Source organism: Sylvia atricapilla, chromosome 2 (assembly GCF_009819655.1).
Source record: "Sylvia atricapilla isolate bSylAtr1 chromosome 2, bSylAtr1.pri, whole genome shotgun sequence".
Taxonomy (NCBI): domain Eukaryota; kingdom Metazoa; phylum Chordata; class Aves; order Passeriformes; family Sylviidae; genus Sylvia; species Sylvia atricapilla.
Genome location: NC_089141.1, coordinates 92,345,008 through 92,372,990, shown reverse-complemented (window position 1 = coordinate 92,372,990; position 27,983 = coordinate 92,345,008). Strand labels below are relative to the sequence as shown.

Here is a 27,983-nt window from a genome sequence, read left to right as displayed (position 1 = left end):
ACACTGTGCACTATAAGCAGATTTTTTTAAATTTATTAATTTTTAGACAGATTAGCGAATTTTATGTATTTTTTTCCCATAACTTCCTTATCCTTCTGAATTGTTTCATTTCTCTGTGTACATTTGAGTTCATAATCTCACACCTGAATAATTGGAGTTCCTGTAGGTCTTAATTTAGCAAATTATCTTTGTATTTTTCCTTTTTTATGGTAAGTTTATGTTTCTACTCCAATTTTGCAGGCACTGGTACCTTTGGACGCGTTCATCTGGTGAAGGAAAAAATGGCTAAACGTTACTTTGCACTGAAAGTAATGAGCATTCCTGATGTCATTCGGCTGAAGCAAGAGCAACACGTGCACAATGAAAAGTCTGTCTTGAAAGAAGTCAACCACCCTTTTTTGATCAGATTGTAAGTTGCTGTAATTTTTTAATTCATTTCACTCATACAGAAAGTGCAGTTAAAGTACTCCAGAGTCTCATTGCAAGTTCTAGTGTATTTAACCAATGCTGATCATTTAATTTCTCACACGTAATCTAGATTGAAATAGATTTTGGAATGAAGTATGTATCTTAGAAGAATCAAGAATTTTAAATAAAAAGGCATAATTTAAACATTCAAACAATAATTTATTATAAGGCATTTTCTCTCTCTTATTTTTCACACTTCAGAAGAGACATTTTGTGAAGTGAGGGGAAAATGCTAATGAAGTATTCTTAGGATTGGCTTGTCAAAATGACTTCTAGAACAATTCTTGATGTTGGAATGGTGATGAAAGTATTTCTACATGTATGTGCTATAGATATTGGTAAATAGCTGAAGATATTCCTAGATTAAAATACCTAGTTTTTACAAACTTAAGTGAACGATACTTTTGCAAACTTAATTTATAAAGAGCTTAAATAGCTGCAGCACTTCTTTGACTTTGGTATTCCCTTATTTCTTAAGTGATGGAACCTATTGAGAAGCATGATTTCAACACAGTTCATAAAGAATACTTTTTTTTTTAGTGAGATTTACATAACTCTAATGATCCCAGTGGTCTCATTGCTAAAGAGAGAAGGTATCATACTCTTCTATTCATAGCTCTTCTTGTGTATCTGAGTCCATATCTATTAATATGATAACTAAACCCCTGGTAATTGCAGGGTAATTTTTCATTTATATTTCCTCATGCATGGATACATGGCTGGCTATTAACCAAGATTTGTTTCTGTTTTTCTGCTTTAATCGGTTTTACATAAAATTAGACAAAATTTGCCTTAGTTAATCTAGCTGTAGAGAGTGCAGCTTCCTGCCAGGGTTAAGCAAGTGTCAGAGGGAAAAGAAGAAGGCAGCTGCGTGGTAGTCATTCAGAAGAGGGAATGAACCCAGCAAGACGAGGCTTTTTCCTCGGTGTGGTGTTGACTTTTTCCAGCGTCATGATGCTATTAGTTTCCAGCTAGTGTTCAGCAGTCCTGTGTGTGGCATAGTATCAGTAAGACAAGTTCTAGAATATGTAGAGATTGAGATTCATGGAAGAAATCAAGGTGGAGTGGCTGAGTGCATCTGGTTAGACTGGTTGAAGTATGGAGGGAATGAGGGGAACAGGATTTTGTATAAATATCTCCATACATTTCGAAATTCCTTACAAGAAAACCCAACCAAAACCAACAAGCAAACTCCCAAGCAAACCCCATCTCAGTAGGTCTGTGTGTCAGGAATAGTGGGAGTATAGAAATCTTGGGCGAGATGTCAGAGACAGGGATGGGAGGATTCATGTTCATACAGAAGGGATCAAAAGTCCAAACAGGGGAGTTCTGCTGGATTTCATTCACACCTTATTTACAAAATATCAGATTTTTCAGTCTGCCAAAGGATGCAATCCAAATAGTTTGCTTTGTATGGAAGGCAAACATTCTTCATGTCTTCTAGAGTTCTGCTTTTTCTGTTGAAATGTCTAGTGAGATATTGCTTCTGCTATGCTTATGTAATTGTCCATGTGATGCCTTTTTCCCTTGGCAGAGGAGACTCCAAGCAATGTAGCTCAAGTGAGATAGTTAAAATTTAGGTCACAACAATATTTATGTGCTTTAGATTAAACAAGCCTTTGTGGATGATTATCACTAGACTGTATAACAAATAACATATTCTGCAGCTCTTTGGGTGGCTAAAAGGTTTTTTTTCAGCCACTTCCTGCCCAATATATGTGTGAGGTTTTTTTCTGTTAATCGTTTTCCTGTAAGTGTTTAGCAGAAATGGGAAGAAATTATACAGTTCAGCTTTAATGCCTTTAAAGTGTGTTATCTACATGGTCTGTTTTTTTATGTTTTCAGATAGCTTCACCATCTTTAACACTGATAGAATTGTCCTTTGGTTGCAAAACCGGGAATAGGTGTCAATGCAGCATTAATAGTTCAGGATTTTATGATGGAAAATTATAAAGTAATGCTGCACATAATTAATTTCTCGTGTTCAGAAATTCCATGTGTCTTCCTATATGTAAAGAGTTCTCTTTTTTTCCTTTTCCTGTTACTTTTGAGAAATACCTATTCTAAATATGGGGGGTACTGCTTTTCTGTAGATGCTGGAGTTACTCATCTAAATATTTTTTAACAGTTTTTTTTTCTAAATGCTTCTTAGGTGCTTTTGCAACAACTGATCACTGGAGATTCTTAGGAAGTCTTTATTGCCATGTTTGAGTAATGTGTCCTACTGTTGTGCAGCTCTTAATAGTGAGATGTAATGTTGACATGTTTTTGAGGAGAAGAATAATTAATAAAAATCTTCTATGTCTTGTGGTTATATAGGCTAAAACAGGTTGTTTTTCTATAGGAATTCACAATGGCATCTAAAGTTTATGTAGTAAAGCTGAATTGTAGAGTTAATGATGCCATACATTATTCTAATCAATTTCTGTGGGTTTTTTCTCTTCTTTTTGTAAAAAATTACCATTTAAAGCAATCTGAATTGCAAGTACAAAAATTCTTTATTTTGCTCTTTTTCATGTATACCAAATAATATATCCATTTTTCTGTGGATAAATAAACCTTTTAAGAGTCAGTTTTCGAAGAAATTAATTCCAGTAAGAATCCTGTGCTTAATGATGTAGCTGTTCTATTTTTTTCCCTCTGTATTGTCAGATTTTGCTCTTCCATTCCCATAAATGTGTGGTTTGCTTTGTTTCACCCGTTCCTGCTCTTCTTACATTGTTTATTGTAGGTACAGCTTTTCCTAATGACCTAGAATGCATTTTCAGAGTGTTTCTGCGTAGTCAACAAAGATACTCTTAACATCATCAACAGCCAATTAATGATGTGGGTGACTGTGACAGGGAAGAAGTTCCCTAAAAGCAGAAGACAAACCTGGGCTCTGCTTTCTCCATCACTGAGGGAATGGGAGAGCTGTAGCTGATGTCTGTTAGTCTGTCTTTTTTCCTCGGTTGCCTCAGTGCTGCTGTCAAAAATAAAATCTTCCTGAGTAAAAGTAATCTGTGTGTTAGGGTGCTCAGTTTCTGCTTATCTTTCCCGAGGCTCCATGCCCTGATTAAGCATGAGGTACCTGTGATACTGCAGAAGCACTAACTAGAAGCTGAAGTAGCTTCTGTCCTTGTATCACCCTATCAGTAAGTAAGGATACAGAGTTCTCTATCTTTTATTAGGGAATTAGGGATAGTTCTTTGTTTTAAGTGGTAGTGTTCTTCATGATCTTACCAGATACTTGTTTTCTTCTTAACTGTTGAGCTACATTTAGGGGTATGGTGAGTTTTTTAATGTAGATAGAATGAAATACAGCATAATTTAGAGGAATGTGGAAGAGAAGATTCCTGTATTCTGTAATTAAACATTTTAAAGCCACATATAATTATTTTCTTTTTTCTTTAGCTTTTCTTTATGTTACTCTAACTACCACAGAAATAGCTCTTAAATTAAAGGTGGCAGTCTGAGGAATGGAAGGTACCTATCCTAGATTAATTCTGAGGTACAGAAATGAATCTTGTTTTGGTGTCATTTTTGCTTTTCTATTGCTTTTGTGAAGGATGGCATAGAAGAGCAAGCATTGTCGTCTGATGCTTTAGTTGGGAATGTCTATCTCTGGGGAAGAAGACATAGAAGAGGAGAAGGATAACTCTTTGATGTCTGGTTTTGAACATACTGTCATGAAAATCTTTACAAAAGCAGATTCTGCCTATCACTTTGGTAATGCTTGATAATATAAAATGTAAGGTGTGTAAAAAATGTCTGGTCTTTATATCAGGTCAGTTATTTGGTGCTTAGAAGAGACCTGTTTTGTACAATGAAACAGAACCTATCAATTTTTTTTTCTTGGCCTGTGCTGTACTTATCCTCAGCCATTTGGTTTACATTACAGGTTAAGGTGGCTCCCTTAATGTCTTACATAATCCTGGATTCTTGGGGGTTTAACATTTGCAGACAAGAAATCAGAAATTAGTTATGTACATGGATGGGGCAGCAGAGACCATTTTACAGACATTTCCTTGTAGAGCAAATCAGAGACATAATTTCTTTGTTCAGTAAAACACTACTTTTGTTACAGATTTTGGACCAACCACGATGAACGTTTTTTATATATGTTAATGGAGTATGTGCCAGGAGGAGAACTTTTTAGTTACCTGCGCAACATGGGGCGTTTCAACAACAGCACAGGACTGTTTTACTCCACGGAAATTATTTGTGCAATAGAATACCTGCACTCCAAAGAAATAGTTTACAGAGACTTAAAACCTGAAAATATATTACTAGACAAAGAAGGACATATCAAGCTTACCGATTTTGGATTTGCAAAAAAACTTGTGGACAGGTAAGTGGGGTTTTGTTCTAGTAATTACATTTTGCACGCTAAACAGTTAGAAAAAGAAATGTTTGTTTTCAGGTGCTCAGTATTTGATTTAACACTCCATATGGTTCACACATGTCAAATCCCTTAAAATGGCTGTATGGAAAGCAGTATTACCCCTTAGGTATAACTAGGAGCAGTATCACACATAAGCAACGAAAAAAAAGGTATATTTAAGTTTTCATCAGTCATGTTGTAAAAAGGAGTTCAAGGAAGCAATACAAGCAAATGCTAGAATACCTAAATTAATCCTCCATAGATACTGAATTGCTATATGTTTTGTAACTTGTGTTTCCTTCTCATTTCCTTTTAGAGATTTTTGAAGTGTGAGAATAACAAATTGTAACTGGATACAGAGTTTTCACTAGCCTGTGGCTAAAATGAAACTGCAAAAATCTAGACAGAAACTGTAAGGCCAGCTTCAGCAGAATTGATTTATTTAAATCTAGTTTCTATATAACTGTCAGCTTTAATTACATATGTAAACTTTTTGATAATGCAGAGGCTCCCCCCCAGTGATTCCTCTGTTCTCTCTGTTTGGACTACTCTTCCAAGACCATAATACACGTTTTCAAAAAGAGTACAGAAGAGCATTGGGATTCTAGAAAAGGGAGGTGAAAACCAGCCTGTTGTATCAGAAGAGTGATGTGACAAGGCTTTATTCTATGCCTTTGAGTCATCTCTTGAGGGAGACCGTGTTTGATAGTTCTGATGGAGGCAGCGCAGTGGTGAGTGAGGTGTTATGTAGGTGCTCATCCTCTTCGGTCATTGAGCTGTTTGATGCTGCTTTTGTAACAAACAGGTCTCCAGGAGGAGAGTTCTACAAGGTCAGGTTGAAAGGAGAGTGTGTAGGTAAGTGAGGGTCCAGAGTGATGCAGAGTCCCCAGGCAGGTGCAAAGCAGAGCTGCTTTATTGCAAAAACCAGGCCTTTTTAAGCAGTTAGCCAGTTATCAGTTACGTACTTTTAAATCATCACAAATGTAATTGAACCAACCACCATACACCACAATGTGAATGCACATTGGTTACATAACTTGCTTTTCTTCCCCTAATTCAGCAGTCTCTTTCCCACAGTCCTTTTCTACTTAGCCAAAGTAGAAAACTAGAAAAGGTCAAAGGCCTGAGCCATGATTTTACAAGGCTTTCTCTTTGTGAAGTTTTACTTATCAGTAACAAGAGTAGATCTGAGAAAGCTGCTTAATAGATCCCTTATGAAGTAACAGTCAGATGAGACAAATCACAAAAGAGAACCAAAAGTTCTGTTCACCTTTAAGGTCTGAAAATCTGTTTTAAAACCATAGAATTCTGTTATGAGTATCTGAATTCAGTTTCCACTGGGCAAGCAAAAAGGCCTACAAGTGCTGGCCTTTTATTTCAATGCTTTGTTTTTTAAGCAAAATAACTTTTTGCAGGAAGGCAAAACATACTTCTATGTAAGAAAGTAGCACAATCTCTTTATAAGACATTTTCCTACAAATACTTTTGACTTGCTCTTTACATGTAAATACTGCCACTTAGTGGTAATTGTGTTTCTGAGGGTTTAAGGCACAAGAGAAGTAACCCTTCATTAAATAAGGTAATAGTTCACATCAGAGTGTATTTTTAAACCTGGAATATGAATCTCTAAGAGTAAATTTGTTCGGATATATTTTAGGAAATCAAACTTAGTTATCACTACTGGTTTTAATTTGGTTTATGTTTCCCATATTGCTTGGAGGGCAGTGAAGTTGATCAGTTTGTGTTGAATCATAGAAGATTATAGTAGTTTTATATTCATAGCTGATTTACCTTCAAATGTACAACAGGTAACATAAATACAGAACATAAAATTGGAATGAGCAATGACATTATCAGTTAGAGCACAGGTTTGAGCACCTATGCAAATCTGGTTTATTTTTTTGTATTACTAAATATGTAGTATTCTCCCTACTAGCTGAAGTCATCTTCACAATGTTGGTTTTGTCACTGTAAAGGTACACAGTTTAGCCCTTTATCCACTAATGCACTGCAGTAGGTGCTTTTGTTTATGGCATAGCCTATTTGATCAAAATTATAGGAGATAATTTGTCATTTTTTGAATAGAAAATGTCTGTACACATCAATCTTATGTGTATGGGTGTCAGCAAGTGTGTAGATGAGTGCATATAAACAGCATACATAAATGGTGAAAAGAAGATACGAAGTATTTATGGTTTTCAAACATGGTGAGATAGCCTGCACTCAGGATCAGCTAAGACATTCCTAGAAAGAAGTCATAGTATGTAAATGAAAACATACTGTGCAGAAGACTCTGGATACAATGGCACATTCCAGATACATAATACATCACATGAATAATTCTGTGGCTGCCTAACTGAGGTTTTTCTGTAGACATTTTCCTTTCTTCCCATGACCATGTATGCAGGGATGAAATATTCACCATGTCCCTCCACAGTCAAGCTGCCCTTCAGAAAGAGTGTCTGGCTCATAGCTCATGTACCCACTGTGGAAAGCAACCTGCACTTGTACCTTCTTATTAGTTCAATTTCTGAAGGGCAAGACTCTTAATATTTTCTTTTTTGAGACAGAGGCAAGAGAGGAGGTTTTCTTTGCTCCTTCTGTTCCTTGTTGGTATGTCCTTCTGTTTATCCTTGTTCCTCCTTTTTCACTCAGTGTACGTTTAAAAATTCTAAATTTTTCTCCAAAACAGTGTGTCTTTGCCTCAGCTGCTGTTTATTTCTTCTCTTTTCCACCTTGATGTTGCTTAACTGAAGACTTAATAACCTTTTCAGTTTCTTGTAAGTACATTCATATAAAATAGATGTGGCACTAGTTTTGAAAAAGGGCAATGTCAAGAAGAAAGTTGGGGAGGGTTTTTTTATAAGTTACTGTTACCTGAAGGCTGTAAAAAGGATTTCCTTTGAAGTTTACATCTGTTACATTTATAGACCTTTCTCTTTCTGAAAAGCATATACCACTTTTTGGGTATGGTATTTTTATTGATTTTTTTTTTTTTTTTCTAATCTGATTTCTTTTTTCTGTGTAGATTTTCGTTGGGTTTTTTGTTCTGTTTTGTTTTGGATGTTGAGGGGTTTTTGGGATTTTGGGGGGCGTTAGGGTTTAATTTTCATGTTCTTTCAGAGAAGCACAAAACTAATCTGCATGGAATTTTATGGGGTTTTTATGGACAGATTTCACTCAAAGTTATAAATGTTTTAGGTAAAATTAAGACTTGAGTGATATTTTTTTTCCTGCAATGTTATTCACTGTTAATTTTAGTTTGTTCCATTTACATTCCTAAAATAGAAATTTACCTGTGAGTCATTCTAGAAACTTGAGAAGTGATTAATCTTAAAAATATTGGGGGTAGTTCTGCACTGTTGCTTAAGCTGGATGTGTCTTATGGCTGTTCTACACGGTGGATTGAAGAGAGAAAGACTAAGTAAGACACAGTCTGGTTTGCAAAGTGTTCCCTTTGTCGTTGTAGAAACAATCTAGAATGTCTTGCAGAATGGATTTTTGTCAACTGGATACAAAGCAATCTTTGTTAAATAAAATTACAGAGAAACTGCCAGAATACCAAAACAAAAGTTAGTAATCTGGCTTGTATGCAAAAAGCTTGTCAGATACTCCAGAGATGGATGCTGAATGGTGTAGAAAGCTAAAATACATTAACCATCGAGGCTGAGCTTCTTCACACAATACTCTTGAAAAGTTTCACAAAATTATTTTGTAGCTTACCTTTATAACCAGAGTAGATTTTTTATTTCATATTTTAAATTCAACCTTATAATTTAGCACTTAACATTATTTCAGCTTTTATCTTGAAATTTCAGAACAGTGAATATTTTGTAGCAGTTTGAAGGGAAGCTATTCTTATTTTGTTGCATTGTAATTTATCTTCAAAAAAGTTATCTGGAATTTCAGATGAATTTGCAGTAGTCATAAAATAGTAATGATAAAAAATAATTTAAAATATTATCTTTTTGTAGCATCTACTTGATGTGTTTTCCAAAATACTAAATAGTCTGTTTCATGACCAACAAAAGAGGAAACACAATTCACGATCTTACGGTACAAATAAACCTCTTAAAGAACATGAGCTTCTTTAAAGTTTTTGTGTAGTTAGTAAACATCCATTTCTTGATTGAAATTAAGGAAGTAGTTAATGTGGTGATAATAAATTTGATCTGCTCCTGTGGCTAGGAGACTTGAAGTTATGTTTGCCTTGATTCACAGCTTCCCTTTTACTTGAATAAAGACATAGTAAAACTGTCAGCTGCTTCATTGGCATAGCTGCCTAAATCAGTGTGATTGAGTCACACGATGAATACAGCTTTTTAAATTTGGGAGAGGGAGAAATACTTCCTTTTAAAGGATGACACAGTTTTGCTGTTATTCCTAATTCTATAGTCCTGATCTAGGTAGCTGCTAGATGGCAGTAGTGTAAAGCAGCACTATATGTAAAAATTCAGTATGCTTGATCTGGAAAAGAAGAGTTTATATTTTTTAGATAAATTCATGATAAAAATCAATGATATATTCTTTACACTTAAGAATGTAGTTTCAAGAACCTTGAAGCACGTTGAATGCAAAGTGTGCCTATTACTTCTGATAGTTTAGCTGGAGTAATTTGGCTTTTGCCGTAGTAAACTGAAGCTTAAAGAAATTCAAGTCATAATTCTTCATTTAAAGCCTTAACTGACTGTGCAGCTTCTCTTCCTTTATCTTAACTATTTTTATATATCAAGGCTAAGGCTTAGAAAAACTACCAAGTGGAAAAAAAAGTATCCCAAAAGCTCTTTTTAAAATATTTCAAAGAATCACAGAACGTGCTGAGTTGGAAGGGACCCATGAGAATCATCAAATCCACCTCCTGGCCTGGCCCAGGACATCCCCAGGAGTCACACCGTGTGCCTGAGAGCATTTTCTGAGCACTTATTGAACTTTCTCGGACTTGGTTCTGTGATCACTTCCCTGGGGAGCCTGTTCCAGTGCTCAACCACCCTCTGGGTGAAGAAACCTGATATCTGGTTTTTCCTGATACCCAGCCTAAACAACTCAGTTTCATGACGTTTCTTTGTGTCCTCTCACTGGTCACAAGAGTGAAGAGATCAGTGCCTGCCCCTCTGCTTCCCCTCGTAAGGATGTCGAAGACCACAATGAGGTCCCCCCTCAGTCTCCTCCAGTCTGAACAGACCACAGGCTCCTCATAAGGCTTCCCCTCCAGACCCTTCACCATCTTGGTTGCCCTCCTTGGGATCCTCTCTACTAGCTGAATGTCTTTTTTACATTGTGGTGGCCAAAACTGCCGACAGGCCTCAAGGTGAGGCTGTGTCAGCACAGAGTAGAGTGGAACATTTGTCTTCTCTGCATTCTCAGAAAAAAATAAGTTGAATTAGTATCACTTCTAAAGGTGATTGCTGTTTGTCTTTATGCATTTGTCCAGGAGTGTGTTACCAGTTTGATTGGAGAAAATTCTTCCTCTCACAAACACTCTGAGGGTTTTTTTGGTGCAAGTCATGTGTGGTGACCATTTGTGACTGTATTCTTCGCCGTATTTTACTAGAACTCCTTTTAAAATGTGATGCAGTTTTCCTCCTTATTCTATACTGTGATTTCAATTTCTCTTGAATTGGGGAGCACATTTTCCAAGTTTTATCTTCTGACTTGCTGCTGGGGAAGGGTAATTTATTCAGAGTGAGAGCAGATTTTTTTCTCAAGTGTGCATTTAAACCTAAGTCAAGGAAGTGAAGCCAGGCAAATTCTACATGGGCATTTTTACAAAGAAAAGTTCACATTTCTGGAAGAAATTATTTCAGAATATTTTTCTTTTAAAATGTAATTTGGTCTTTGTAAACTTAGCTGCCTAGCTTCAATTTGTTTCATGTCTTTATAGAAACTGAGCTTCAGTTAGTTAGCAATATAACAGTTTTATTCTGACCTTACCACAGAAAGCTATGACTAAAAATTGCCTTAAAATATATCACAAAAAGTGTTGCTGATCTCACACTTGCTTAACTACACCTTATAAACATTTTCAATAACTGAAAATACAAAATGTTTCCCTTTTAATAAATATTGTGGAAGTGATGACAGGTTAGATTTAAATACTATATTTAGATTGTAAAACAAATCCTACTGTATGTGCAACTGTTTACTGATTTAAACTACTACTACTTTAAAAACTCCCTTCTTCCTTTTCTTTTTCTAAATGAAATTTTGTTTTGCTGGAAAAGGCTGTTAAGCTTGTCTTCTGCTGGGCCTGTCAGTCCATGAACTCCCAGGGTCTGCAGCTTATAGAGTGAAAAATCCTGTTAATAATTGAAAACAATCTATAGTCTATTGGGTAGAGCAGCACCAGCTGAGAAACTCAGTGCACAGATATTGCACAGGTATTTTCTGAGACAGGAAGTTTCTTATTTGAATATATCTCTGTTCCAGGAGAATTGGAGAACATCATCAAAGCAGTCTGCTTAGATCTTGTAGAGGCCTTTCTTATTTCTCTGTTGCTTTGTACAGTAAATACATAGGTATACGTTGGGTACTTCTTACGCGTGTGTTTGGTTTTTTCCTATTACTGTTATTTCAGTTCCACTTTGATCTGCTTTTGTTGTTTGTTTTGTTGTGGGTTTTTTTCCCCTTCTTTTCCAACCAGAACGTGGACTCTCTGTGGCACTCCTGAGTACCTTGCACCAGAAGTTATACAAAGTAAAGGTCACGGAAGAGCTGTGGATTGGTGGGCCCTAGGAATTCTTATATTTGAGATGTTGTCAGGGTAAGTGATAATTACTATATCACAGCAATATTATGTAATATTATGTAAAAAATTATTTGCTAGTTCTTTTCACAATATTTGGATTAACAAATTTGGGCTACATTTAATATTGATATACCAGTTTATAATTTGTGCCATTGAAGAAAGGAATTGGGAAGCTTTACAGAAAGAACATATATCACTGTTGTTATGGGAGTGTTTTAATTTTTTGAGTTTGTTGGTTTTATTTCCTGTTTTGGGGTTAGGTTTTCTGTTTGGTTTGTGGTTTTTTTTTTTTTTTTGTTTTGTTTTGTTTTGTTTGTTTGTTTTTTTGTTTGTTGTTTTGTTTGTTTGGGGTTTTTTTTTTTTTGTTTTTTTTTGGTTGTTGTTTTTTTTTTTTTTTTTTTACCTAGGGCTTTTTTAACAGCTTCTCTTTTCCTTGTGTGTTTTGGAAAATCAGCTTTTGCCGAAGTTTAGATTTTTATTCACAAGGTTATTTATATCTAAAGAATAAAGAACAGGACTGCTTCTGTAATTAATTTTCAGTGTAGGGGGAATCCTAGTTATGGTGGGAGCTTCAGTCTGTAAAAAGGCACAGTGGGAAGTAGAAGGACTTTTATTAATACAGTTTGTATTACAACTGAGCACTGGTTTTCTTTAAACCAGAGGAAGAAGAGCAGGGAAAAGCTTTATAGGTTTGTTTAAAATCAGTGTGCTCAAATGCTACTTTTGGTGTTTTGGAATTTGTTTGATAAGCAGTGTTTTCAGAAGATACAAATTCAAACTGAAGAAACAATTTCTGGCATTAATATAATTAATTGTTCATTACTTGTTAGTGTTAGATAAAAGTAATTGTCTCAATTTGCTCTTATTTCAAAAAATAAATATTTTTCCAGTAAAATAAATAACTGATTTAGTTAGAATGTGAAATTGAGCTTGTATGCTAAACAAGGCATTTTGGTGGTTTTCCTTTTACTATTTTTTTTTTCTTGGCTGTGTTGTTTGAGGGTACTTGAAAAAAGACTGAGATTTTTGAAAGCAATTGGCTTTTTTTGTGATGGGTGCTATAAGACAAATGCAGATGAGAGCAAGGTATTCATAGCTTCTGAAGAAACATAATGTATTTATCAGTTTGATTTCATAGTTCTTAGAGCTTCTTCTGGTACCTGGCTCAGTGCACTGTGTGCCTTCTTGGTCCCCAGGTTTGTCAGGTATCCTGTGTGGTCATTCCTTAATAAATAATAAATCTGCAGCCTTGTAGTATGATCAGAACAAAGTGTGCTTGCTTGGATCTATTAATTCTCTTCTCTGTGCAGTAGTCATTTCAAAGTGATTTTGGTGACTCTTCCAGTGTTTGGACAAGCTCCTAAATTTGCCTGAGCAGGTAGTTCCCCTGATAGATGGGTGGGCACTTCAGAGCTCTAATCCACTACGTGTACTGCTGTGTAGTTCACCCAGTAGCAGCACAACTTTAGCCCGCTACCCACTGCTTTCTTTCTTGGTGTCCTGAAGGCTTGCATATACATTGACACTGAATCTCACAGCAGTTTGTTGACAGAATAGCGACAAAAATACATAATAGCTGCTGACTGGCCCAGGCAGGCTTGGCTGACTGGTCTAATATGAAGTTGTTATTTATGTAGGCTGATCTGTACAAAGAACAGGCTTCACCTTTCTTCCATTGCTTCCAGTAAGGTGAGCAGCCCAAGCTGGTCAAAAGAATCCTTCACAGAGAGATGAAAGATTCTCAGAAAGAAAAAAAGAGATTCCCAGCAAGCTTGTTGCCACTAATCTTAGTCCTAGACAGCAGGAAGACTGTAGATGAAAGTGTCTGGGCTGTAATATGAGCGCAGGTGCTGCAGTCACCCAGCTGTGATTTACCTTCCTGCCATGGGTTTCAGTGGGAGACCACTCTCTGTCAGGTCTGTGTGGTCTCAGTGTGAGTGGATATTGGGCCTTTTTTATTTGCACACCTTACAGAGGTGTTGATAGCGTTCTCTTCACTAGACCACTGATAGAAACATGGTTTACAAAGTTGACATACAGACTACAGGTGGCAATCAAGTAAAATATTTGGAGTCATTAAGATCTCAAGACTGCAGGGTGCTGCAGTATGACTGCTGTATATTCTACTGAAATATGACTGGTATATATTGATCATAAAAAAAGGGAGTAGCTGCCATTGTTTCTGTGTAGGAACTTCTGGGTCATGACACTGTCTGGCTCAAGGGATGAGACCTGGGTTTCAGGGTGAGGGGAAGAGAGGGAGATGGCTTAATATGAACACTTTGGCTTTTAGAGACTTTTAACCAATAGAGATAGCTTACATTTTCCTGAAAGTCAAGTGAGGTTTTATATAGGCTGATTGACAGAGCAACTGTCTGCTGTGTCTGATTTTCTATGGTTTTTTTACTACAGTACTTTTATAGACATGCTCTTCATAATGATTGAATGCTGCTTTGGATAAGGACTCCATCAAAAAATAAAAAATAAACCAGCAGCATTCAGTCATTGTCTAAAGCTGGAATAGGGACTCTATACAAGCTTGTTTGTTTGGGGTGTTTGTGTTTTGAGGTTTGGTTAATTTGAAGGGGTAGGGGGTGTGTTTTGGGGTTTTTTTTTAAGATTTGGGATATAGATAAATACTATTTATTAGGGGTTTTTTTTAAGGGAATTAAAGGAGGACAGGGATTAGGGCTTGTATGCGTTTGCTTTACATGGGAAGATTGTCACATGTTTTAGCATTTTATCACCTTTTTGCTGTTCTTGGTAATAGTGTTTTGAAGCACTTCTCCTCACCAACTCAAGATCTGGCCAGATACTTACTATCAAGGCTTTTATTACAGAAACAGTCCTAGTTAACTTTATCCATCAAAATTCAAAGAAGATTTAAGAAATCTGAAAATATTTTGAAGGTGAACAAAACCCGACTTCAAGACTGAATTATTGTCTGCAAGTAAATTAATGTAGGACATTTGATAGTTGTTTCCTGAATTTAGTCTCTCTGAAGCCCAAAAGCAATTGAAAAGAATTGGTAGGTGTGAGTGTGAGGAAAGGGCCTCTCTAAAAACAAGCAAACAAACCCACACCTTCCTGTTCTGCAGTGTCTTATTTCCCTAACTTAATCTCTGGAGGCCCATGGAATTCTTCTGCACAAACTAGGTTTGAGGCAAGGTCCTGTTGAGGTTTGACATAGCAAGATACAGAAAAGGGAAGGAATAGGGAGAAGCAAGGGTGAGTGGAAATCTTAACAGATGAATAACACTAACTTCGGAGAGTTAATCTAAACAAGCTAAATAAATGGGTTGGAACATCTATTTAATTTTGAGGAAATGAGTTCTGTTACAATTTAATGCAGAGAAAAATATACTTGTTATTTAACATTAGATATGTCATAATTGTATTGTTATCGAATATGCAACTAATATGAATTTTGTGTATTAATGTGGGCTATGTGTTTTTTATTTTTGCTTGGGTTGTCATAAGTGATGTGCTGGTCTTCCATTTTAGGCAGGGTAATGCTTCTTGTCTGCAGTTTCATGTTCTCAGACCTGTGTGTTTTCCCTTGAGGTTTTACACACTTCTGTTATTCAGACTGTCTTTGAAACTTATGTCCATGCCACTGTTATGCTTCAGTTAGCAAAAGGAATGGTTTGCAGCTGTTCTCCCGTTTACAGAGATGATATTTTTTGTAGCTTCTTTTCAGCTGGTGAAAAGGCAGCTGTTTGTATTTCTGTTGTGGTGTGAAGAAAGTCTGAAACTCAAGGGGATTTTTGTTGATTTATTAGGTAGCTCCCAGCACAGTAATTGCATTGTTTTGTCTAAAATCTGTGCTGTGTTGAAGGTTGGCATTTACAAAAAGCATCAAAATCGAGTTACTTGGTTTGTTCATGAGAAAACTCTGCAATCTTTCAAAGCTGTGGTTGTTTTGCATAGAGTTGAAATGCATTTAAGCAGAATTACCATAAAATTACTGTATAGCCAATTGTGATTCAAACTTTTCTCAAGAACTCTAGCCAGAGTAATTTTGGATTTTCAAAGTAGGAAAGCAAAGAGCAATTTAAACATGTAAATATAAAAAAAATTATATGTACTTCTATTCTTCTTGATTTCACACCTCAGTACAGTAATGTACAGTAATCTGCTTACTGCAGCTGACAGCTTTCTAACACATAGTTACAAAATATCATTCTAATTGCTTTATGCACTTATAGATTCTAATAGGTAATAAATGGAAAATTGAATTTGTCAACTTCCTGTGGACAATGTGAATGATATTTATATTTCTTGACTAAAAAAGAAACTTTTATCTTGTGTGAGAAAAACTTGTGCATGTTAAATAGCAATCACGTTTTCCTTGTTCCTTAGTGTCAAAGCAGGAGTTTTTAATAGCACAAGTATTATTCCTGAGATTCTTCCACTTTCCAGTTAGCTGGAAAGTAGTTTTTCATAAAGAAAGTACTCTGACTTTCTGAACACTAACAAGAAATATCCTTTGGTCTTTCCCTAGCCAGATAGTTTAGTCATGCTTTTCAGTGCTTTGAATTAATATGGATTTTTTTACCATAAGCCTACAGACACTTTTACTTAATTATTCTGATAGAATTTCAATATTGCCATGGCTGAAATTTACAGTATTTCAAAGGGAATGCTAATCCACTTGATCATCAGCAGAATGGAGAAATTAATGCCTCTGAAAACATAATAGAAATAATGTATAGTAGTTCTTGAGGAATAAGCTAGTTTGAGTGTCATAAAATTATTAAAAAAGCCTGAAGTGATGAAATGTTTTTTCCATCCTTGTTTTTGTGCTATCAGAGATTTCCAAAGCCATGAGCACTGTATTTGTGTGTGTATGTGTGCAGTTAAGTTTTCTGAGAAGGTAACTATAAAATGTTAGGGAGATGTGAAAATATTTTAATTAAACTGTAGTAATGGTTGGATGCTACTGATATGGTCAACACTCTAAACCTGCAAGTTTTTTTAATTCTGTAGGGATTTTGAGGCAGAAACATAGTAAGAGGGTTGTTTTGGTCATGTTACAGAGTGCAGAGCAGGACTGGGATTATTGACTGAGTTATTCCATTCCCTTAGAAGGTTTCCTGTGGTAACTTTTAAGAGCATGACTGATGCTCAGAAAGCTGTTGGTGCTCGGGCTCAGCTGCTGTACTGGCTCTACTGATGCACCTCTCGGAGCAATTGTGATGTACTGTACTAGGAAAGGAAGCACAGCAGAAAACTCAGTTCTTACTGTAGCTGTGCAAAAAGAAGTAGTCTCTCTGTTTGCTCATAACTTCAAAAGGAACTTCATAGAAAATATAGATGTAGAATTTTATTCACATGTTAATTTACTATTCATCATGGGGAAGATTATGAAATGAAAACTTTATCTGTCCCACACAGAAAGGCAGCTGCACTTGGAGAGTTGTGAGCAGTCTGACTGTTTCAAGAATCTTATCTAGCAAAACATATACTTCAATTCAAGAAGTACGACAAATAACTGAACTGGATAATGTATTCATGTGAAGGTCCTTTAACACTTTAGACAGAAACTGGTAAAAATAAGAGTGTGCCTGCAGTTACAGGACAAGATCAAAAATGGTAACGCTCTTTTGGAGAGTATGTCCCTGGGCTTTAGAGATAACAGCAAAGTGTTTTTTACTTTTAACACAGAACACTCATTTCATAAATATATTTTTACTGCAACTATGTAACAGTTTTATATTTTTCTATTGTTATATTTAAATTTTACTTCTGCATTCAGTGTGTTGCATACACAAATGTTTTCTGTTTTACAATGGCAGCCTTAAATTGTTCTTCAAGATGCTATTTGATTGGTAGTGTCCAAAAAGAACAATATAATCAGTTATTTCTGAGAAGTGCTGTAACATAATACTGCTTATAAGATTTTTAGGACTTCTTTTTCTAACATCTAAAAATTGTCTGCATTAAAACAGGTTTCCTCCATTTTTCGATGACAATCCATTTGGTATATATCAGAAGATTCTTGCTGGCAAAATAGATTTCCCGAGGCATTTGGATTTATATGTAAAGTAAGTCCATGACTCCCAATGCTGTTTTTCTATTCTAAACACCTCCTCAGCACTGTTTCTAAAAAATCTTTTTAGAAGACTTGGTTTCAGATTCTGATTTTTTGAAACATCACGCTTAAATGTTTTATATTATATTTACACTTTCACTTTTAATAAACATATATATTTGGTAGACTTCAAGGTGGTGATACAGTTGTAAGATAGTATCTGACCCTTTTTTCTGTGTATTATGGGATATTGAATGCTTTTCCACCTTGTGCAAACCCCATTGGCTTGTACTGTAAGAAGGTCAAGAGGAGAAATATGAGGAGATAATCTGAGTAAAAGTTAGGAGAGCAGGAAGAGAGCACTAAACTTTCTATCTATAGATACACACCACTTAAATCACTCTCAGGATAATTACTTAAGAGAACTCTGATACTTCAGAAGTTCTGTTGTAAAATCAACTTACATTTATGATAGCAGGGGCCCAGTTCAATATGCAGTATTACATACTCATGTAATGTGGGATTAATTCTCAGTATTTAGCAATTGTTAAAGGTATATTGCAGATGAAGTAATTTTTTCCCTGTTTAAAAACTTCATAACTGAAATACTTTTTAGTAAACGTTAAAATGGAGGAAAATAAATATGAAGTTTCTCCTAAGAACCAGAGAGAACTGAGTGGATGAATGAGAGAGTGAAGACAGGAAGTTATTCCTATGTTCATCATTCATGATGTTTTGTTAGTGATCTTAGTGAGGCACTTGCTAACTGTCAGTACTGGGTAAACACTTAAAAGCAAAACTAATCATTTGACAAAGATTTAAGCTTCCACTGAATCATCAGGTGTGGTGAATGAAGCATGTCTTCATCCCCTTAAGCTGTCTAGTTAGTGTCTCATATTTTTGCCTCTTAGTAACAGTTTTCTCTTAGTAGCTCCATACTGTTTCCAGTTTAGTGTAGTCCATTTTCTGGTCTTCCTAATCCACTTGGTCTTGCAAAGAAAACTGATTATCTCTTGTAGTGTTCTGTGCACTGAACTATAATACTGTGATCAGGAGGTGGAACACCTCAAATTAGGTTATAATCACTTGCAACCCATCCAATATAGTGAAAGCTGTTACAGAGACTAATAAGGTCACCCCTGAGCCTCCTTTTATCCAGCCAAAACAATCCCAGCTCCGTCAGCCACTCCTTGGGGGACTTACCTCCAGACCCTTCACCAGCTCTATTGCCCTTCTCAGGACACACTCCAGCATGTCAGTGTCTCTTGGAGTGAGAGGCCGGAACTGGACACAGGAGCACTGGGTGTGGCCTCACCACTCGCCACTAGAGGGGGACAATCACTGTTGTGTCCTGCTGGCCACACTACTGTCTTCACTTGCTTTCTGCAGATGGGTTGTGAGCACAGTATCTTGGATGTCAGCCTCTCTACCTTCTTTTAAAACACAGTATACAGAACCAGATAGTCTTTGAACATCTCTGCATCATGAGCTTAAAGCAAGTGCCAGGATTATTTTGTGCAGTGAAGGCAGTCTGCTTCTTACCTTCTGTTCCATCTGTTTTCCCTTTCTTTTTCCAATAAGTCAGTATTTCAGCCAGAAAGAAGGCTGTCTTGGGTCCTGTCACATCCAGGCTGTGTCTGAAGTACTAGGGTTATACAGTGTTTTAATTCCCTGTTCTGAGGCAGCAAAACTATTTCACTCTGAATTCTGAGAGCATTTCTCTCCCTAGGGATATGTACTACCTGAATTTATGGGCGCTGACATTTTTTACTCACCTATCACCCTCTCATACTTTTTGCTTTCTGAATTTGTACCACTTCTGCTTTCCTTCTTTCCTACTGTTTTTTTTTTTTTTTTTAACTTTTCTTTGCAAAGCCAGTTTTGGAAAACTCCAAACGAAATGTCACTGTTACAGCATTTTACTGATTATTGGTCTGGAGAGACCTTCATGTAGAATTTGATTCTCCGAATACATACACCAACATATCCATTGAATTAATTTTAACATAATTTTTAAATTATATTTTAGAACCAATATAATAAAGAGCTACTAAACCGTATATTATTTGTTTCAATTCAATGGATATTTCACCAGTCCAATGCAGCATCATTTTTAGTGACAACTAAAGTAAGCTCATCCCTTAACTGTTCTATGAAGCAACTTCTATGAAGAAGTTTTGAAGCAAGCCAAGAATGTTCCATGAAATGTTGTCTGGTTTTATTGGAACAGGGAAGTGTCATTGGCCACAAACTCTCTGAATCTCTTTTGGGTTTCTGGATTTCTTTGCAGTTCTACTTCTGTTTTAAGTGTACTTATAGGCATCCTTGTAGCCTCTTCCATAAGGAATGGTCTTTGTGAAGTAGAAAGGGGTATTTCTGCAAAGATGACTGTAAAAGAAGTTGGTCACATGATTTAATCTAATTCAAATATTGATTGTCTGAATTAATCATGAGAGTTTCAAAAATTGCTTTCTACATGGACTTTTGTATTCCTATAATTTAATTTTTTTCCGAGGTTGAATTTTAGGATCGTATGCCTGCTGAATGCAATAGCTTTTTAAATAGTCTAGCAAATTCAGTTCATGTGTTTTTTTCTGCAGGCACTTTTGTGATTTCAAGGATAGGTGACACAGTGCTATTTTTGAGAGGGATAGTAGACATTACAGGTAGGGATGGAGGGAGGCAGGTGTGTCATTGTTACGTTTGTGTTATTTGCTGTAAATAAAGCTGTTGACTTTTTTTTTACCTTTCATATTGTTAAAAATTGGAACTAGCCATATCTCAGGATTACTTGAGATTATAAATATGGCTAAACTTTTGTTCTTTCTTGTCATTGGTACTTCATGCAATTAGTCCAGAATGCCATTATTCTAAAATAAAATAGCAAAATACTCTTTGAGATGAAATGTAACTGCTTATAGAAATATGAAGCCATATTTTTCTTTTGACTCCTAAGTAATCAAGCTAATTCCATAAATTCTGGTACTTGTTGTTTATGTCATAGTTGTTTGGGGCTTAATATTTGAAGTACTTTGCTACTAAAATTGCAGAGTTTTGTGTCTCTAAACTTATTTTAATATTTTAAAATATTGATTTAGCTTTATGTAGAACTGTTCCATGAACCAATATCTCAGTGAGCCTTTTTGTTTTCAGTGAAATTATAGATGTTACTAGTTTTAAGCAGATGACTAGCTCTTCCCTGGTTTCCCTGGATAATTAGCATAAAGATGAGGATACAGCTTTATCTGCTTTGTTAATATATATAAGTGTTGAGTTCTGGCAAAACAGATTTGAGATCCATTTTGAGACCTGGAATGTCCAGCAAAATACAAAAATAAAAAGAACAAAATGGTGCTACTTGACAAGGGGTAGGGGAGGAGAGAGTGAGAAGTTTTTTTTCTTTTGTTTCTTGGAAGAGTGTAAAAGAAACATGCAAGAACTCTGTTAGATTCTTTTTTATTGTTTATTCTTAAATATCCTAAAATAGAAGGAAATGAATGGGTCAAAGGGAAGCATGTCTATACTCTGTAACACTTGACAGTCAAATATAAATTGCTTCTGTTTAACAGAGAACATGTTTTCTTTACTTCAGAGACCTTATTAAGAAGCTACTTGTGGTTGACAGAACAAGACGACTAGGAAATATGAAGGTCAGTGTAAAATCTTTAGTGTAACACAACACAAGGTTGAAAGAATTCTGTAGGAAAGCTATAGACCAGCTCTTCATAGAGAGCTCTTTTTTTATAAACATGAAACAATTACTTTTTCCCATATATCACTTGGGTTATGCAATCCAAAATGCAAAGTTTAACCTCTGTATTTCTGTTTTTCTTAAAGTCGTTCTCCTGTTTGGATTAATGCTACTCTTCATGATGGTTTCCCTCTCTCCTTACCACCACCCTATTTATTAAAGTGAAAACCTGGATTAAACCAGAAACATGATATTAAGTCCTGATATTGAAACATGATATTCAGCCTCCCCATTTGGTTCTGTTTTTTGTGGAGGTGTCAGTCCCAGAAGGAGCACTAATCAAATTTGAAATTTAAAAATTATTTTTGGGAGTGTAAGGATGTAGCACTATGATACTTGGTCATTGTCTTGGTGGGGCTGATTAAGCACAGTCAAATACTCTTCCACCAGGAAGAATTATTTACCCTAATCTGAACAGATTTTATAAAGACAGTAGATAGTGAAATTAGTTTGCATAATCTTTCATTTCTTTAGAGACATCTAAGATTTCTGTTTCTCTGGGTAAGGTATGTTAGAGGTTTACTTTTTGGCCCAAAGCACATTGAATGGTAAACACAGGTCAAGAAGGTAAAAGGTGCACAATTATCCAGGGTTTTCTTAACATAATGATATAAGTATAAATGCTTTAACCAGCTGCCCGGTGTTTTCTTTTGGAGCCTTTTTATGGCACAAACTTAGACTGGCAAGAATGTTTTTCTTATCCTTCAGAATCCTTTGTAGTGCTTTTCAGGAGGATTTCTGAAGCTGAAAATTTTTAAACTCATTTACCAGTGAAAACGTTTGTGTCTTTGGACAGTTTTGAAGGAAAACAAGAACAAAGGCAAATCTTGACTTATTCAAACATGGGCTTTGGTAAATGTGTTTGGCTGGGTTTTGTGTTGTTTGGGGGAGATTTTTTTTGTCTGTGGTTGCTTAGGTTTGTTTTGGGGTTTTCCCCACAATTGCCTAAAATGCTTAAATCAAAACTAGTTCTAATTAACAGCAGATTTTGGAGTGGGAGCACTAGGTCAGACTTGTGTCTGATCCTTTTCCATGATCATAATTGGTTTAAAAAGATGTAAGTTCCACTGAACACTTCCTCTTGAAGCGTTCAGTCATTGCTTTTGAGAGAATGGTACTGTTCTCCTTGATGCCTCATTGGATATGAATGTCCCAGTCCACATAAATCTGAAAAAACCTAAATGCGTGATAGTGCTTCATTTTGTGGAGCTGTGCATGGTATAATCTTGAGTGCTGTCCTGTGATCAGGTCTGAGACAGAGAACCAACTGTTTTTCCCCAGTGCTTAATGCCTTGAGAACAAGTCTGTGCTTTAAACAAGCCTGATAATGAAAAAAGAGACATTTTTTTCTCTTATGTACATAAATAAAGCAGGCACCCCGGAGAGAGTAATCATTACAAGGCAAATACACCTTTAACTGTGTATCTGAAATGAAAACAAATGTTTTAATATATTTCCTTCTATAACAGTAGTTGAGAACCTCTTGCTGTCAGCATTAAATATGTGTAATGTTTGAAAAAATTATGTGCTTCCCAGAGATTAGTTTTATTTTAAACACCATCAATCCTCATCTGGTTTTTTTGTTGGTGGGGTTTTTTTGTTTGTTTGGTTGGTTTTTTGTTTGTTTTTTTGTTTGTTTGTGGGGGTTTTTTTTGCTTTTGTTTTTGCGCAAGAATTAGAAAGTATATCTGAATAGAAGGCATTCCCTAAAATGTTGGAGAAAACTAATGTAAACAAGACTGTAGTGAATGGTTTTGTGGATACTTTAAGCCTGTTCTTGATCTCCATTGTGTCAGAAGAATGCTGAAAAAAATCTAAACAAACCCCACATCAAAAATAGCTGTGGTTTTTTGCTGGAACTCAGGACCTGCTAGGGAGTTAATACTATGAATTTATCCTTTAGAATTTTTTAATGATTGTCACCTGAAAACAAGAAAAAAGGCTAGAATGTTAGTCTGCTTTGGTATCACAGTCCTTGTAATGAAATTCATGGTTTGACATACATGTAGCTTAAAAAATAGTTATTTTGATTTCTTTCCTTAAAGAATGGAGCAGATGATGTGAAGAGACATCGATGGTTCAGGTCTATAGACTGGGATGCTGTACCTCAAAAGAGACTAAAGGTACATTCTGCAAATACTGTATAGGACATCACAAGGAGAAATCATTGTTCATTTAAGCTGATCTGTTGAAGGTTTGTTGGCTGTTGCATCTGTGTGTTTGTGTGTGTATAACCACGTATCTATATGCACACTTAGTAATTAAATGCATATGTGCCTTCTGGCATTGCAGAGTTAATTGTATGTGTGTCTATTTGCATTTTTGTTTATATACAAACTGTCTAAAAAATCCCTGCTTTAATTTGCTGATGCTGATTAGTTAATACAAAAGTTAGTTTTCAGGTTTAGAGTTTTGTAAGTGATTACTTGCTGTAAGTGGTTTTTTTATTTGGGGAGATGGAGGGGATTGATAATTTGCTGCTTTGATTTTTTTTTTTCTTTTTTTCCTTGTCCTTACATATATGGAAGTATTTTACTCTGGGCTTTAAATTTTGTGCCAAGTTCACTTCAGGTAAATGTTTTAATAAAAAGTAAAGCACATGGGAATAGGAAGAAGAGAGAAGATGAAAGAGAAGGATTTATGAATGTAATTCCAACATACTTTTTAATAGCACTGAATTCTAGTATTGTATGATGGCAGATGTTTGCAAAAGCTATCAACAAAGCAAAATATTTTTAAAGTCCTTTGGAAGTAAAACTGCCTTCTTTCTTTCCTTCCTCAGAGTTTTCTAACTTGTACAATTCCTTACACCAGTGATTTTCTCTAGGACAGGTTGGGTTACCATATGCAGTCAATCAAGTACCAATTAAGCATTTGTTTTTCTTTTTCTTTTCTTTGCATTAGTTTATTACACATAAATTCCAAGTAGATACCTTGAGTTCTTGAGGGAAAAAAAAAAAAAAAGAGAGAGAAAGAGACAATATTAAAATGCTCTTGATGTATTCTTGTAAACAATATCTAATACAAAGCTGTAGGGGACTTTTCTCTTTAGGAAAAATAAGTTTACAGTGTTTTAAATGTGTGAGTTTGTTGTATTTTTAATCATTACTGCACCCAGTTGATGTTTTATGTATATGCACTGTAATGAAGTCAAATTTTTGTAGGTATGAACTATAAATTCTGTTTACTGGAACCTGCAAAGAACACAAACTGGATGAGTACCTGTTTTATTAGCATATAAACTCTGAAGTTTATAACAACCAAAGCAATAAAAAACATAGAGTATTAAAAATGATTGTTAGATGTACAGGCAAATGTCTCAGGTCCAAACATCCTTTGTTTGGCATTTTTATTTAAAAAATTAGTCAAAAAAGAGTCACCATAGCATTCAGATTATTACGAATACAAAACTTGTTTCTTGGTCTTTGTGATGGTTCCATTAACCTCTTAGAAGATGAGATAGTGCTGAACTAAACTTAAAAGTAGGGATGTGAAGTGGATCAGAATTTTACTTGGTTATTTCTAGAGGCAGCTATATTCTTCAAAATTTGTTTTCACAATTTCATACTGATGAAGAGATTGAAAATACGAAATAATGCACACAATGCTCCATTTTCCCTGTAAAAAGCATGAATTTGTCTCATGTATAAATGAGGCATTGATTCATGGTCCTAATAAGGTCTTAAATATCAATAGCATGTAAACAATAATAATGACTGAAAGAGAGAAAATAATTTCATTAATCATCCTTTCTCGCTTTTCTTTTATATTTTCTTTCTGTGTGTCACTTAACAAAACTGTTTTTTCTGCCAAAATGCTTACAGGGAGGAGGGGTACCAGGCACTGCCCACAGTGGGGCAGAGCATATTCTGCACGTTTTCCTCAGCTGCTACACAGTATTACTGTGACTGCCAGACACAAAATTGGGACTCTGCTTTTGGCTGAAGGTTACAAATACTATCTTAGGGCGACCCATCTGTCCCATTGAAAACCTACTGATGATGACATTGTTTTGAGAAGCCCAAAAGATCAGATAAGATCTCATGAGCCAGTGAAAGCTAGACTTCTATATCTTTTTGAAGATATGCAGAAAAGCATTTTGCCATACTATATAGTTTTGCCTGTGGTATCACTTTGAGCCAGTTCAGTGATTGTCCATAAGGTTTTCTCACTCAAAAGTGTTCTGTTGGACGCAGCATGATAGTTAAGCTCTCAGTTGCTGAGAAGAGGATAGAGAAATAAATGTCCCTTGAGAGAGGAAAAGGGGGTTACCCTTCATTAACACCTGCAATTAATGAAATGTTCCTGAAAGGATCTTTATCTCATAGTCTGTGGCCAGAAGCGCAGAGGATTCTCAATCCCCTGATTTAAGACAAGTTAAAACTACAGGTATTGTGAAGCTGATGAGCAATGCTAGAAATTCAAAGGATCCTCTGTGAAAACAGATAAAAAACCTGATGCTTGTCTTGGTACCTTCAAGTTTCATAAAAACAACCCATTTGAATTCGGCTGCTTTTATAGCCATCCTTTTCAAATGAATTATGGTGGAGCAATTTCTTTACCTGCTTGAATTAATTGCTATGTTAGGAAAAAAGCACAGTTGGTAGACAGAAATTAGTAATTTCAACCTCTTTAAAAGCAATCAATCTGTTTGAAAGCAGTGAAGAGGAGGCTTTTTCCCTCAATATGGTAGCAGTTTTGCATGCTGCTATGGAGATTCTTAGTTGAAAAGAAGCTAGTGGCTCAGTAAAATAGGTATCTGTATTGAATGTATTAATAATTAATCTAAGTGTCTTTTAACCACATCATTTAAGTGTAAAATTGACAAAGTGTGGGAATGTGTATGTGTTGCTGCGAGCTTCTGTCTCTCATGCCATTCATTATTAGGGTAAAGGTGAACAGTAAATCTTTACTCCATTTGTTTTTTAGATCTTTTACAGAATAGTATGATGGAGAGGAGCTCATTGAGGAAACCACTAACATTTTTGTTGTGCTTCTTATGACTAGCCTCCCATAGTGCCCAAAGTATCCAATGATGGGGATACTTCCAATTTTGAAGCTTATCCTGAAGATGACTGGAACAAGATACCTCCGGTACCTCCTAAAGATCTAGAAATTTTCAAGAACTTCTGAGTATAACATCTACACTGGACAAGGTATGTGCAAATGTCAAGAGTGCCCTTGAAAGCATTGCAGATCTTTGAGTGAGAACCTTGTGCAGAAATTACATTTTCTGATTCATAATGGGTTGAAGTGACAAAAATCACTTACCTCACAGGATCTGGTTTCCTACAGTGATGAAGGTTTATTTGCATACAGATATTTAAGTCCTTCTGTCCTTAAATTTTTTAAAAGAGTGTGTTAAAAAGAAATACCTAGATTGATTTGACAGATAAGAAAGTGTGATAGATAAAACTATAAGGTTTTACTACTAAGAATGCAGACTCTAGAGGAGTAAGATTGTCAGATTAATTCTGTACCCTGGATATTCTCTCTTATAAATGCGATAGGTTGGTACTTGTTACTGATTTCAAATAGTCCACCTTGAGTTTTCGTGTTCTTTTTTTTGTCTTAGAAACTGGAAGAAAATTGAAGTGCTAAGAGCAAGTCTGAAGAACGATGGAGTTCAGATGTAAAGGAAGATTTCCTTTGTGGCTAAGAATGATACTGCATTTAGATATGTGTATTAGTATATAATAAATATCAAAAAAGATGGAGGCAGGCAGGAATAATTTTTTGCTGTAAACATTTGACTTTAGTTTAGTAAATTGTAATAATGATAGTCTGCTCTGAAGTAGACTAACTAAAATGATATTTTTAGGATTTTTTTTTTAACTTATGGTTGAATTAAGTTTCCTGCTATTCCCAGATCCTTTTTGCATAGTTAACTCATAGACTTAATTTTATAAGTTTATACTAAACTTGTGTATTAAAAGCACAAATTAGTATATATGTATATAATGAATACAGTACAACTAAAGCACAGGAATTGTGCAAAGATGTAAATTTTTGTACTTTGCAGAGTCTATGATTTTTATTTTTCAAATAATGTTTTTCAAGAAGTTCTTTAGGAATAAAAGTCTTAAAAAAGGATAAATGAGTTTTTCATCATCTTATATACATTTTATAATTCTTTGTAAAAAACAAAAATAATTATGTTTTAAAAAAGATTTGTACCTAAAATTTCCAATGCCTCACACTTACAACCATAGTACTTGAAAGCAGAAAGACAAGGGCATGTCTTATTGTTGTTTAAGATGCATCTTAATGGCTAATTTATGAACTTCTGTTACAATTATATCTCTTTGGAAGCCAGAATTTTGAGTAATTATACACTGTCTGAAATGCGATTCCTCACATGAAAAATAAAATTTTTTAATTTTGCGCTGTAAATTTGCAAGTCAGTCCATCCTGATGAAGGGGCTTTGACTGGCTCTGACAGGAGTTGTTCCCTCACACACTGATTATCTTCTCCAAATGGAAAGCATGAGCCATAACAGGCCTTTTTCATTAGTGAAATAGTTGTTGAATGCTAAACGCTTCTGAATATCAGAGGGAAGACTGATATATAGTACAGCCTTCTTTTTCTGCTCCTCCTTTTTGGAAAATGTCCTAGTCCCTG

At 35.4% G+C, this 27,983-nt stretch overlaps 1 protein-coding gene and 1 long non-coding RNA gene across 2 annotated transcripts in view; one reads left to right on the top strand and one right to left on the bottom strand.

Moving 5' to 3' along the window:
- PRKX (protein kinase cAMP-dependent X-linked catalytic subunit) overlaps positions 1-27,720 on the top strand; it is a 55,205-nt gene extending 27,485 nt beyond the window's left edge. The window contains exons 2-9 of the mRNA XM_066313835.1: positions 241-409; positions 4,535-4,798; positions 11,472-11,591; positions 17,528-17,623; positions 21,203-21,260; positions 23,407-23,484; positions 26,369-26,517; positions 26,937-27,720. Of these exons, the coding sequence (XP_066169932.1) occupies positions 241-409; positions 4,535-4,798; positions 11,472-11,591; positions 17,528-17,623; positions 21,203-21,260; positions 23,407-23,484; positions 26,369-26,494 (911 nt within the window). The 3' untranslated portion in view covers positions 26,495-26,517; positions 26,937-27,720. The remainder of the gene's footprint in view (positions 1-240; positions 410-4,534; positions 4,799-11,471; positions 11,592-17,527; positions 17,624-21,202; positions 21,261-23,406; positions 23,485-26,368; positions 26,518-26,936) is intronic.
- LOC136358035 (uncharacterized) lies at positions 18-18,911 on the bottom strand. The gene is made up of 2 exons (XR_010742995.1): positions 18,814-18,911; positions 18-266 (listed from the first exon to the last, which is right to left on the bottom strand). It is a non-coding gene; the product is annotated as an uncharacterized lncRNA (long non-coding RNA).
- Positions 27,721-27,983: the final 263 nt, after the last annotated feature.